Consider the following 13,748-nt stretch of genomic DNA (forward strand, 5'->3'; position numbering starts at 1 on the left):
ACTGACTCCTCTCGGGAGAGCAGCATCGGAGGGCTTAATATCAGTGTGTCTGTTGCTGCTACAGCGCAGAGAAGACATTGGCCTAGATATCGACCTAGAAGGTTCTGATGGTCGAAGCCCTCTTGCCTTGGCTGTGATAAGCGATCATGTTGAGGTAGTCGGATTGTTACTGGATGAAAAGGCCGGCATTAGCAACATGGACACCGGCGCAGACCTACATGCCCTCACTCTAGCCGCTCGTTACGGTCGGGTTGAGATTGCCCGCTTGTTGCTGGACGCAAACGCCCCTCTCGAAGCCGAAGATGGAAACGGAGAAACCCCATTGACCATGGCAGCTAGCAAAGGTCATGATGGTTTATTGCAATTATTGATCGATCGCAAAGCCAACATTGAGGCTACTGGCCGCAATGGCAGCACCCCCCTGACGGTAGCAGCTTATGAGGGTCATGTGCGAATTAGTCGTCTGCTACTTGATCATAGCGCGAACGCGAACACAAGAGATGATGACGGCATCACGCCATTGCACTTATCAGCCAGAAAGAATCACCACCACGTGGTCAGGCTCCTTTTGGATAACGACGCCGATGTCGATGCCAAGGATCAATGGGGCTTGTCTCCATTAGCAGCAGCTGCGTATGAAGGCTTCGAACAGACGGGGCAGCTTTTGCTAGACAGGAAAGCTTGCATCGAGTCAAGCGCGAACAACGGGAGGACCCCACTGATATGGGCAGCTGCCAATGGACACCATCACATGGTTCAGTCGCTCATGGATAAAGGTGCGGACCTTGGAGCCAGAGAAGTGGGTAGTCGAACTGCGCTGGAGCATTGCCTGTATAATGATGATCTTGCAACCACCCGCGTTGTTCTAGGGAAACGCCTCCCGAAAGAACGACAAGACATACGCCTCGACAGAGCTATGAACATAGCGATAGCGAAGGCCTTCAACGAAGTGGTTCGGCTTTTGTTCAGGGAAGGATGTAGGATATTCACCAATGACCAGAAAAGCGGCTTTTTGAAGTACGCAAAGGACAGTGCGGAAGATATGGGAGATGACAAAGCTCAGGCAATGAATGAGATTATTACGATATTGGAGGACGCCATCACACCCGGAGAGCGAGGACGATCTTGGTCGCCGAACGCCTATCAACAGAGCCGCAGCAGCACTGATGACAACGGAAAACATGATGACCCTAGGTGGAAACATAAGGTCGCCAGGTACGAGAAACGTGCTAAGAAAAGTGAGCAAAGAAGTCGCAAATACCATTCATCACAAAGTCTTCCAGGGCAGCGTGGAGAAGCATATCCTTCCGATTGTTACAATCGCAATAGAGGGTCTGATACATTGATGGTCGACGGGGAAAACAAAAGACCGCGGTCATCGCTTGAAACGACTTGGGAGCCGAATAAACACCGGAGAACATATTGAAAAGCCCCAGTAAGCCTCCTCAGTCTAGAGCCAATTAAGACCAAAAGGCCATTGGTTATGGCTACCTCAGAGTTGACGTTGAAGTGCCGCCTGGACGTTGATCCTGGGATGAGGCGACTGAAAGATAGATCACTTGAGACTGAGCTGGCCAACATATGAACGAGTTTCTCCTTGCCACAGACAGTCAAGCCGTACTCACATAGTGTACGTTTCGTCGACTGGCGCGACATTCAAAGCTGTCTCATATGAATATAATAGGTGAACTCATCGAGTCTGATGTCTGGATCGAGCCAGTATGCCACAACCCAAGCAACTCAGGCGCGAACACACCTTCTTCAAAGACTACTGTGGTCTCAGTACAGAGTTTTCTTCCGATTTAAGAAGGCTTCCGGCCTACCTGAACAGAGCATATCGGAACCCGCGGTTTGCGATATGCTGTTGCCACCGTTTGACACCCACCTAATTCCAAGGACTTAATTCCGCCGATCCTCCATGGAAAGGCCGCCAACAACAGCAATGAAATAATCACCCTGACTTCCAGCAACGATGCCTGACAATGCGCCCATTCGTTAGTGATCCTGCGCCCTAATGGTTTGAGTCATTGACACTGACAGCGGTCAGCCGTTTCAAACACCCAGGCACCCAGCACTAACTTAACCCCTTTTCAGAAGCAAAGCCGACCGGCGAACCCCTAAAAGCCTCAAGCTTGTTCGACGGCAGACCAGCTACGATAAAAGGAGCTTGGCGATGCACCCAGGGACAGCGAGCGAAATGATCCATCCCGTGTTCGCAAATGACAATCCAACTGTCGATCTTACAGAAAGTGAACACTGTCAGACGCGAGACTTGGCACTTTTCATCGGGGACTCCAGATTCCAGACTCCAGCGTTGCAGTCAAGCATTCGCGAAGCCCTAAGACCATCAACCCCCCGCAACTCCATTGGCTGGATAAGTCCAAAAACAGAGCCGGCGATGAGAAAGGGGTCTGCCCGGGGTGTTGTCACCAAACGGCAGAACCTTGGTGCTCCCCGTGTCTCCACTAAACATCGGCTGGCATCTCGCTGAATCTTCGTCCCGAGTTTGGGCGCCTTCTTATGTACGTGAGATTTCGCGATTGATTGAAGTACTTTGGGCGAAGCATCAGAGGCCCGCCAAGCGTTACAGGCGGTCATTAATCTGGTGCAACCATGACAACGTTGATTGATGATCATAATGTGTCAAGTGCAAATCCTCAACACCAAGAAAACCTCGGCTCTCACAAAACAACCCATCTTGCCACGATTCAAAATAGCTTCATTCACCCTCAAAAGAGACGAAGAGATCTTGCCATTTACGAAAAAAGGGGCATGATTTTCGGAATGCGGGGGAGGCATTGGCCTGGATCTTAGTGGACGTGGGGCCACGCTATATCCAAGACCCGTGTTTGTCCCGGCAGCTCGGAGTCGAAAGGGGATCCTAGACGCAAGAGCTTCGCAATAAGACGACGCCACGGCTGAGCCTGCTGGCGCGGCCTATCTAACGTCAAACAGGATGGCCTGTTATGTTGTTTGGCAGGTCTGCAAAGCGCTTCGGGACTTGCGAGCCGCACCACGGAGGAGCTGTCAGTCAGATAGATTAATTCCTGCCCCAGCGGAAGGAAACCCGGCATGGTTAAGCTTTCACTAAAAAAAACCCTCAATCTCCAAAAATGGAAGCTATCGCTGCAGGTCTTGGCCTCTTTAAAGACGGCCTGCCCAGCTTTCCAAAGGCCGCGCAGTCTGGTTTCCTGTCTGGTGTCTTGCGCGCAGCTTGCCGCGAGGGAAACGACTTCGACGACTTGTTCCAAACACATGGTGGAGGATGGTTCGACTACTTTTTTCATCGCGATACGGCGCTCAGTCGACACCCGTCCTCGCGGCGGCGGCGTTCATCACGCTTACCATCGTCTACTTGCTGCGATTTGACGGTCATATTACACCATTCAGCTCAGCAGAATTCAGCTTCCGAACGTCCACAACATCAGGACTCAACCTCGATGCAATCAACAAGACGGCGCAATACTTTGTCGACTACCCTCTCGGACCCCCGTACAAGAAGATCTTTGGCGAACTCGGCGAGAGGACAAAGATCTTGCGCTCATGGATTGAGGCATTGGAGGAGAGGACGCCAAAGGGACAGCGGCTTGTGGGGGCTGAGAGAGACTTCTTAGCCGAGCAAATCGAACGAGTCGCGGCATCCCTGTACCCTTTCCTGCAATCTCCGCCAAGAGACCCTCACAGCCGGTCACCCCTCGCGGATCTTCGGCGAAGCTTTGGGAGTGCGGAACCCCCTGTTCGTCAGCCCCAGCAGCAGCAGCTCCCAGTCGTCCCAGTCGTCGAGGACAGCGTCGATGCAGTTGCCGGCGCACCGGCAGCAGCGGCCGACGCTACCTCCAGGAGGCAAGCGGACGACGGCATCTATAAGCCGAAAAATGCGGGAATCGTCATCCCCACCGGATCTGGCACGCTGCGATTCGCTTGCCATCTGGTGGCGTCGCTGACGCGCGTGCACCGAACCACGCTACCGATCCAGATTGTGTACGCCGGCGACGAGGACTTGAGCGAGGAGGACCGTGATACACTTGTTCAGGCCGCTGCCACGGGCGATGATGGCCACATCGAGTTCCTGGACATTACAACAGTGTTCAATGACACCACTCTGAGATTGGCGGAGGGAGGATGGGCGATCAAGCCGTTTGCCGCGCTCGGCAGTCGCTTCGAGGAGGTGATTCTCCTGGACGCCGATGTCGTCTTCATGCAAGCGCCCGAACAGCTGTTGCAGCAGCGAAGCTATCGCGAGAAAGGCGCGCTGCTCTTCCACGACCGACTCCTTTGGAAGGGCCAGTTCCCCGAACGACACGATTGGTACCACGAGATGATTAAGCGCCCGAGCGAAGAACTGTCGAAATCGCGTGTCTGGACAGAGAGATACGCCGAGGAGGGAGACTCTGGCATCGTTGTGCTTAACAAGGGGCGGCTGGACGTGCTCATCGGTCTGCTCCACATCGGCTGGCAAAACACCTATGCAGTGCGCAACTCTTGGACGTATCGGATTACCTACGGGGACAAGGAAACTTACTGGATCGGTCTGGAAGTGACAGGATCAAAATATTCCTTCTCCAGGCATTATGGCGGCATGGTTGGCTGGAGATTTCCGATCCGCGGAGTGCAGACGGATATGACACAGGTGTGCAGCTTCGTGATTGCACACGTGGACGAGGTGGATAATCTGCTGTGGTACAACGGCGGGCTGCTGAAGAATAAGATGGGCAACGCGACAGAGTTCGAGGTTCCGACGCACTGGATGATTGACCAGCAATGGGTCAAGGGTGCGAAGAAGAAGGACATGAGCTGCATGGTCGGCACAAACGTGAGAGAGCTGCTGGATCATGAGAAGAATGTCCTGGGCAAGAGCATAGAGGCTGCCCAAGATGTTGATGTTTCGCTTGAGTTGGTGTAAATGTATAGAAAATAGAGATTCCCTTCCTTTCTGTTCACCAGCTTACTCACAACGACATGTGCTGCTTTGATTCCGACGGTCCTATCTACTCGGTATGAAGTTTGGGTTGCTGCCCTATTCGCTCCGCCTCCGCAAGTATCTTCCTGTTCGCTTTTTTCAACAAGTACTTCATCACCAAAGACGACACCACGCTCAACGCCGAAAACGCCATCATAAGAAGCATTGCCATGATATACCGGGGTCCATCGGATGATGGGAAGAAATAGGGGCTCCAAATGTTCCCTAGCTGGGAGAGAAGATTGATGATGGCAGTGGCGCATGCTCTCTTTTCGGGTGTTTGATTGAGAGAGGATGCGGCCCAGGAATAAACTGCAGCATTCGCAGCAAAAGCACCCGAGCAGTAAAGAAACGAGGCGAAATATCTGGCAGGCACATTGAGGGTTGCCGTCGAGATAATGAACCCCACGATGGCCACAACCATCGGTACGCTGATGTGGTAGCCGCGCTCATTGAAGTGGTCGCTTGAGCGAGCTACAATGAAGGAGATGGCGGCCCCGAATAAGTATGGAGGGGCCGTCAGAACCAGCGTAATGGTGCGGGTGCCAAGGTGCATGGAGCTGACGATACTATAATTGATTGGGATCAGCCATCGGTCTCTTTGAACTCGTTCGTGGAGAATACTCACGTTGGGAAGAAGTTGTTGAAGCCGTACGCGGTGTGATTTGCGCATAGGACAATAACCTGGGACTATTCAGCAAAGAACGTGTCGAAGATCGTATACGACACTCACAAATATCCACGTGCGGATGTCTTTCACAGCAAGAAGCAGTCCATGCCATATGGACCGGTCAGCTTCAGGCACGGAGACCCGATCTAGAGCGATACGTTGCTGTGCAAGCTCGAGTTCATCAGCACTGAACAGCCATTTACCACTCCCCGTCTGGGAATCGGGGAAGTCAGGCAAAAGGGCGAATGCACATATGGCGGCAAACGCACTCCCAGCTCCCTCAATGATGAACAGCCACTGCCATCCATGCAGACCCGCCTTGTCAGATAGACCAGAAAAGATGCCTGCCGCGATGAGCCCGGAGAACGCCGTAGCTAACACCAGACCCGAGTAGAGCACTGCGGTTCTGAGAGCAAGTTCTTTGCTGGTGTACCATGCCGATAGCATGAAGAATGCCTTCACGATGATCATATTAGCAGAAGAAAAAGCCCTGATTCCGTCAAGCCTTTGCATACTCCTGGAAAGAAAGGGGCCTCCACGATGCCGAGGAAGAATCGCACAGCAATCAAGGCTGAGTAGTTGCGGATACCGGCCGTGGCTGCCGATATAGCCGACCAGACGATAACACAGGATGGTAGATACAGGCTCGGACGAACTCGTGTGAGGATCATGTTGGAAGGAAGTTGAGCAAGCATGTAGCCAACGTTGAGTATGGATACGGCGACGTTGAATTGAGTACCACGTAAGCCAAGATCCTCTTCGAAGTTGTCAAGACGGGCTTGGCTGCTTTCATTAGAGCTATTTGTAGCAATTAAATGGATGAGCGGATGTAACTCACGCGATGTTGTTTCTGTCGAGGTAGTTGAACATGTAGAGAACCCAGACTACGGGTAACAAGGTCATGTCCAGTTTTCGGACGACACGGCGTTCGGCTGCTTTCCATTCATGGCTCTCATTATGGCCGAGGGAACTATGTCGATGCTTGCTCTTCTGGCCTTGGTTCGTTGAAGATGCCTTGAGTTCGAAAGACTCGCCTTCCTCAAGGTGAGCAGTAGAGGGTTCTATGATGTTATTCTTTACAGACGTAGTCATTGTCGAAACTATAATCAAGCTGCCAAAACAAATGGCACTTTTCAAGCTGAGAGAACACGGAATAGCTCGAAGACGTAAGAGTATTGATGACCTTTTATGCACCAGCTAGCTACACTCTTACATACATGGTCAGCTGGAAGATGGCACCCGGCGCCGCATCTCATGCAGCCAAGTATCTGCAAGTACCCCGGATGTGCAAACCGTTCCCCATGGGGAGACTCTGGAGACTTCCGGAGAAAACGCTGGCTCAGAATGTGTCCTCCTATCGGCGCTCAAGTCCGATGCGGGGAGGCCGATCGGAGGCTATGTGTACTTGCAAGTCCGATCGGCGACGAATGAGACCGGTCCGGACGTTATCTAGTAGGTAACACTCAATAACAAAAGAATTCCTAGAGGAATCCGTAGCTCAGAGTCTGGTTGAAATATATTCTATAAATGCGCAAGGGAATTTGACTGTCATGAAACTTCATTCCGTTGATACAGACAGCTGGATCCTGCCTCATTTCCTACACCTACAGTCCAGAAAGCTTATTCTATTCGCCATGGGATCTGTTCCTGCTGATAAAAACCTCACATCTGGTATGTCTGCCGGTGTCAAACTGAGACAACTTCTAGAGCGTGATGAGATTCTCATTGCTCCCGGCGTGTATGAGGGTTACAGCGCCCGCATCGCCCACGAAGTCGGCTTTGACTGCATCTACATGGTACCGAAGCACAGTATTCTGGCCACTTGTTATTCGGAGCTGGCCTGCTAACGAGTTTGACATGCTTAGACAGGAGCTGGGACATGCGCCTCCAAGCTCGGGCAGCCTGACCTCGGCTTTGCATCTCTCAACGATATGCGCGAGCACGCAGAAATGATCGCGAACCTCAACCCGTCAGTGCCCCTTATAGCGGATGCCGATACAGGGTATGGCGGTCCCAACATGGTCGCGCGTACTTTAGCACAATACCATCGCTCAGGCGTCGCTGGCCTTCACATCGAAGACCAAGTCCAAACCAAGCGCTGTGGGCATCTAGGCGGCAAGGCGGTAATTGACATTGAAACGTTCCGACAACGTATCGCAGCTGCTGCATACGAGAAGAAGCGCCTAAGCTCAGACATCGTCATCATTGCAAGGACCGACGCACTCCAAACCCATGGCTTTGATGAGGCTGTACACAGGCTCAAGATTGCCGCTTCAGCGGGTGCCGATGTCGGATTTCTGGAAGGAGTTACAACAGCCGAGGAAGCAAGAGAGGTCTGCAAGCGAATGAGGCCTACACCTATGCTACTAAATATGGTGGAACATGGTGCCACACCGTCATGGACCCCGGCTGAAGCCCAGGAGCTCGGCTTCAAAGTCATCATCTACCCTTTCGCGTCCATTGCTCCGGCATACCAGACGATCAAGGATGTCTTTGTGAAAATCAAGGAAACAGGAAAGACAGGTCTAGAAAAGGAGTTTACCCCAAAGAACCTTTTTACCATTGTCGGATTGGAGGAAGCTATGTCTGTTGATTCGGCAGCAGGTGGAAACTTTTACAACAAGGTGTAATCCGGTCAGTGCTTTGAGAGGAGGCGCCGGCGCATGTTTGCTTCATCTACAGACTTTCATCTCTACCAGCTCGAGGAAGAATTCCTTGTAGAATGCAAATTTCTAGCATTATCTGAACCAACATAAAGTCGGCCTGCTTCCGAGATGACGTCGATGATGGGTTTGCTCACAAAGGTACCCCGCGCCGTGTTCGTCATCCTGCGCTAGCCATCTGCACCAAGCTCCGATCGGAATTCCGATCGGCTCAAAACTGTTCCTCCTTTGCTTCTCTCCACAATCCATCGACTTAGCCGCCACTCCGGCCAGCTTCCGTATCGGCCTTCCTTGTCAATTGTTCCAATATTTTGCTCCCGAAATGCAAAGCCCAAGGACTGCAACATCCCCAGGAGACAATAGTCCATCTTCCCGGGCAACGCGATCTAGATCCGGTGTTACTTCCGTAAATGCGTCAGAGAAGACGCCTGGCGACGTCGCATCACGAAGGAAGGCTTGTAATCAATGTAAGCAGCAGAAGGTCAGCACTCACTGGATCTTGTTAGCGGCCCGATGATTGAGCTAATGATGGTACAAAGCTTCGTTGCGAATATGTATCTCGAGAATCACACAATCATATGCAAAGCCAATGCCGGCGGTGTCACCGGCTAGAACTTGAATGCAAGATTGAGAATGGATTCAGAAGAACCAGAAAGAGGAGGTAGGACAGCCCTTATTAATCCAAGCCATGGAAGGAAGAACCATGACACTGACAATCGATACGTTGGTCAGGCGGTCCACTGACTTTCAGGATGAAATTGTTGAACTGAAAAGGCAGCTCAACGAAGCCCAGGCACAGGCCTCAACTACTTCGCTTCCTCTTGCTGGGGAGGAAGTTGAGGCAGATTGGGCGACGGCAACAGAAGGAAACAGTCGACATCCTGATTTCAGTCCGAACAACGCCACTGTAGCTCACCGCGATGATACTGCGTTGTCATTCGCACCACCTTCAGGAAGTATTGGTGCGATTCAATCCCCAGGAGGAGACACCACCACCACAGAACAGTCATGGGCCCCAGGTCTAACAACAAGACCTGAGATTGACCAACAGACAACACGCCGACTACCCCGAGGGTCTTTCAATGTGCCTCGTCCACGAGCATTGGGCAACGCCGTACTCTCTGTGGAAGAGATTGAAGACCTGTTCCAGATGTAAGTATCGCAGCAGTCTCTTCCAGCGGCAATCTTTTACCAGAGTGACATCGAACTGACCCTGATACCTAAAACAGTTTCAAAACGTACTATCATCCCTTTCTGCCAGTGATAGATACAGCGAGAATGCCGCATGAATACTACGAACTCTCTGGACTCCTTTTCTGGGTAATTATATCCATCGGTGCCAGAAGACTCAAGTCACAGCCAACACTGCTGCCGAAGCTGGCTCGTAACGTCATCGACCTGCTCTGGAGAACTGTGCGAACTGCACCATATTCTGTGCATGTTGTTCAGGCTATTGCGTTGATATGCACCTGGCCATTCCCGACAAGCAGCAGTACATCAGATCCGACATTCATGTTGACGGGCTTGATGATTCAGATGGGCGTACAGATGGGACTTAACCGTCCTGTTGATGCACAGGACTTCTCGAAAGCGCCCTTGGAATTGACTGAAAAGGAGCTTGCTGAGTGGACAAGGACGTGGGAAGCATGTATGATTGTCTCTCAAAGGTCAGTACATGTGCCGACCAAGCAATATTCGGCTGAGATTAGCCATTTGATCTGCATAGACATACTGAAGCTTTACTCACCAGTGCGACTATTGGGTGCGGCTTGCAAACACCCTTACAGCAGTACGGCTCAGGCATATCGCAAGACAATGGGGTACGCAACGATATAGAAAGCGCTGTCGACAACGCCAAGTTCAAATACAACCTCATGATTGAGACATTTCGAAGTCGAGTCACCATGGCTCTGATGGACCAACCACGAGATGCCAGACATCAGCCGGCTACTCGAGAACGACTAATTCTATATCGGCTATTCAACAAAGAGATCACTGAAATTGAGGGCAAGAACTTGAACATCTCAAGTGCGACTGGTCAGTATCATTCGCGATTCCAGGGACCCCAGCTGACATATCGAATAGAAGTAAAGACGTGGCATTCCACAGCGGCGCGGCTTCATCTGCATGCATTCTACCTTTTCGACCATGCTTCATCTGAGGGCTATGAAGAGCGCATCTGTGCCCTCTACGTCACAGCGTCTTCTTTGATCGACTCAAGTCGGATGCTAGACGAGCGCCAAGTCCAATTCTTCGACTACTGCCCCTTTTTCTGTTATCAGATCTTCGTATGTGCATCCATGATTGTCCTCAGGATTGCATCGAACGGCCACTTCCGCTCGTTGGTTGATGCAACCGAGGGAATGAAGCTTGTTGAAGCATCCATCACAGCTCTGAGGAAGATGAGCGTGGTCAACAACGATCTGCCAGCCCGCTTAGGCGATGTCATCGGGTTCTTTTGCGCCTTGCCCGATCCCACCAAAATCGGTGGCACGACAGTCGAGGATATCCAACTGAAGCAGGTTCGGAATCGGCTGAGTGTTAGTGTCGTGCACGATTTTCTGGCAACTTGGCGGAAGCACTTTATGGCAGAGACCGAGGGCTCTGCTCAACACCAGCGCGTGGAAGGTGGTGGGTTGGGTGCGAGTAGTTTCAGAACACCTGTGGGCGAATCTCTCCATCTAGGTGGGCTATCCAGTATTGGAGACGCGCAAAACATGTTTGGACTGGACTTCTCGTTTGATAACTGGGATTTCTCGGTCTAATAGGAGTTCTAGACTGTTTCTTACGTCGTCTCCCCAATAACCCCGATGTCTCACGCAGCGATTCCATCTGTTGCAGGCGGCCCCTTGTAAACTGGTGTGGGGGAAGTCAGTATATGTACGCAAAGTTTAGATACCAGGATTAACGAACCTTTCCGTGCATGAACCCGGTACCATATGGTAGATAGCACGGCGAAACCAACGAAGACCACACTAGCGTAGTTCATAGAGACTGCCGTGACTGGCAGCGCAGTGGGCATACTGAACAAGACCGTTTGGAAGAAGATCCAACCAATAGCAATGCAGTTGACGAGAGTGCCGATCTTTGGTCCACAGGTATAACGAGCCCCATTGACCTCTTTACGTCCATGCATCAAGCTGATGAGGATGGGGATGAGGTAGCTAATTTCCAGGGCCATCACACCAACGGACACGAATGCTGTGAACGCCGAAGTGCTTCCGATGTTGATGAGACCAAGCAGCATTTCGACAACGGTGACTAGGATAACGGCGTTGACGGGAACCCCCAACTTTGCGTCGACTTTGGACCACAGGTGAGCACCTGGGATTGCGTTGTCCCGAGCAAATGCCCAGGTGCAACGAGATGCGGCGACTGTGATACTCAGACTGCAACCGATTGTGACAATCAAAACGAGAATCATGAGCCCAAAACCGCCGCCGGGAGTGCCCATGGCGGCGCTGAAAACAACCGGCAAGGCCTGGCCGTAAGGGGAGGCAATGATCTGGTCCAGTGGGGCCAAGGTAAAGCAGATGGGCAGGATGAAGAACAACCCCGCCACGCCTTGAATAGGGACGGTAAGTCCGATGGCCTTGGGCACTCTGACGGATGGATCTTTGCATTCCTCAGCCATGGCGGAGATCATTCCGGCAGCGCAGAAGACGTATGCCGAGGGCAAGAGACCGATGAAGAACGTAAAGTGTTCCCACCCGGAGAAGGTCTCTTCATAATGGCCTAGGGCATAGGCCGCGTCGTGACGACCTGCTTTTGCCTGGACTGAGAGTGCGATCAAGACGACAAAGATGGTCACCCCGATGAATCCCGAACAGAATGCATCCACAGTCGAGAGCCATCGATTGCAGAAGATGACCACCACCGCCGTAAATATCGTCAGACCGTAGAAGATGAGAAGAAGCTGCCATGACGTTGCGACCCAAGTCGGCTCCATCATGGTGATTGTTCCGGCGAGGAGTGATGCAAAGCCGAAGTTGACGGAAAGCGTGATGGTCCAATTGGCAATCAACCAGGTCCAGCCAGTGACGAAAGAAAGAGCTGCCTTGCCTCTTGACGCGACCTGGAATGACCAGTAATACGGACCGGCAGAGGTTGGATATCGAGAAGCCAATTCCGCCACTGATAAGGCGACACATTGGCTCAGAAGGGCGACAACTATCCAGCCAACAAATAGGGCCAACGGGCCACCGCCGTAGATGACATTTATGAGCGGCCCGCCAAGTCCGTATGGTATCGAGCAGATGGCGAAGGATTGGAAGAGAAGCGTGCGCGTAGATCGGTTTCGGTGCAGGTTGGATGGCTCGTAGCCCAATTGCTCTAGTGTCTCAACATCGCCCGCAGCAACGCTGTGTAACGTGCCGCTCCGAGACGACCTCCTTCCATTACTCGTCGGCTTCGCTTCCACCTCGGGCTGGAAGTCCTCATATTCGGTTTTCGCCATCTTGCCTCGTCGTTGAATTCGCGGAGAAGTGCGACGAAGATAGAGTTTCACGGCCTCACGTCTGAACTACCACGGGAGCCGGCCAATTAATAGCATTCGGGAAACCATGCTGAGGTCACAGCTTGTGACATCCCGTGCCGTACTCTGGAATATGCCTGTAAGACAGGGTGCCCTCGAGAGCGGACCAAAAGCTTGTCTGATAACGCTGGCCTATCTGTTCCCTAGAAACAACCTAGCTCCATGTCACCACATCCCAGTCACCTTTTCCACAACAAGCTAGCTGCCGATAACAGAAGCTTTTTCGCGACACCCCATCGACCACTCATATCAATCTCGTCGAGACATCTCGCATCCGAGTGGATGCCAAGGGTGCCAAGGCGGGGTAACAAGGGACGGAGCTGTTTGAACAGACGCGCTTTGGCAGGGAAAGTGACTGGTCCGACCGAGGACAATTCTTCGGACGGCCAGAGTGGTCGTGTATTTTGACCGAATAGGCAGTGGTATCCCCGTATTTCCCCTGACGGTATGACCGCCATTGGAGTTGTGATATTTCACATGGCGATCATTATTGTTTTCTGCGAGTCTGATTCGCCGGCTCTAGGGTATTCGCGGCTGGGATATCTGATAGCCGTTAGATTTCGCGATAAGGAACAAGTTGCTTAGGTTGGGGGCCCAGCGATAAGGCCATGACATACAGCTTCGGCAAAGCATGCTATGGAACACCCTACAAGTGCAGCCGAAGGTCTGCATGTGCCTGGTTTAAGTGCAGAAACAAGGCCTGTTGCTCTGCTCGCGCCTCGATTATGATGCCTGACCAGCCCTTCATCGCTGAAATTTGACTAGCTGAGGTACGTTCAAAGACTTCAAGCGTTTCGGGTATTAGCTTTGGTGGTTTACGCGAGAAGATCTTCGGCATCATGTGTGACGTAGACACGGTGAGATTTGATTCTCAGTGTCTTTATCTATATAACCGTCGCGACTAAAGATGGATCGAGTAAA

The 13,748-nt window shown here is 52.0% G+C and overlaps 5 protein-coding genes across 5 annotated transcripts; 3 read left to right on the top strand and 2 right to left on the bottom strand.

The window, feature by feature from the left end:
• Window positions 1-196: 196 nt before the first annotated feature.
• On the top strand, window positions 197-4,903 carry ANK1-4 (Ankyrin-1; the record flags this gene model as incomplete). The annotated part of the gene is made up of 2 exons (XM_037325177.1): window positions 197-1,215; window positions 3,406-4,903. The coding sequence occupies 2 exons, from the start codon at window positions 197-199 to the stop codon at window positions 4,901-4,903; spliced, it is 2,517 nt and encodes an 838-aa protein (XP_037176193.1).
• An 85-nt stretch (window positions 4,904-4,988) lies between these two features.
• On the bottom strand, window positions 4,989-6,722 carry TNA1-2 (High-affinity nicotinic acid transporter; the record flags this gene model as incomplete). Its single annotated transcript, XM_037325178.1, has 5 exons — window positions 4,989-5,529; window positions 5,589-5,644; window positions 5,694-6,086; window positions 6,146-6,413; window positions 6,469-6,722. 5 exons carry the CDS (start codon window positions 6,720-6,722, stop codon window positions 4,989-4,991), a joined length of 1,512 nt encoding a protein of 503 aa, XP_037176194.1.
• A 542-nt stretch (window positions 6,723-7,264) lies between these two features.
• Window positions 7,265-8,260, top strand: bcpA-1 (Carboxyvinyl-carboxyphosphonate phosphorylmutase; the record flags this gene model as incomplete). Its single annotated transcript, XM_037325179.1, has 2 exons — window positions 7,265-7,426; window positions 7,496-8,260. 2 exons carry the CDS (start codon window positions 7,265-7,267, stop codon window positions 8,258-8,260), a joined length of 927 nt encoding a protein of 308 aa, XP_037176195.1.
• Window positions 8,261-9,571: 1,311 nt separating this feature from the next.
• Window positions 9,572-11,058, top strand: LEU3-1 (Regulatory protein LEU3; the record flags this gene model as incomplete). The annotated part of the gene is made up of 3 exons (XM_037325180.1): window positions 9,572-9,960; window positions 10,044-10,330; window positions 10,379-11,058. 3 exons carry the CDS (start codon window positions 9,572-9,574, stop codon window positions 11,056-11,058), a joined length of 1,356 nt encoding a protein of 451 aa, XP_037176196.1.
• Window positions 11,059-11,108: 50 nt separating this feature from the next.
• CGCA056_v009934 (putative amino-acid permease) lies at window positions 11,109-12,749 on the bottom strand (the record flags this gene model as incomplete). Its single annotated transcript, XM_037325181.1, has 2 exons — window positions 11,109-11,149; window positions 11,207-12,749. 2 exons carry the CDS (start codon window positions 12,747-12,749, stop codon window positions 11,109-11,111), a joined length of 1,584 nt encoding a protein of 527 aa, XP_037176267.1.
• Window positions 12,750-13,748: the final 999 nt, after the last annotated feature.

Source organism: Colletotrichum aenigma, assembly GCF_013390185.1.
Source record: "Colletotrichum aenigma strain Cg56 chromosome Unknown KSG_Cg56_contig06, whole genome shotgun sequence".
Taxonomy (NCBI): Eukaryota; Fungi; Ascomycota; class Sordariomycetes; order Glomerellales; family Glomerellaceae; genus Colletotrichum; species Colletotrichum aenigma.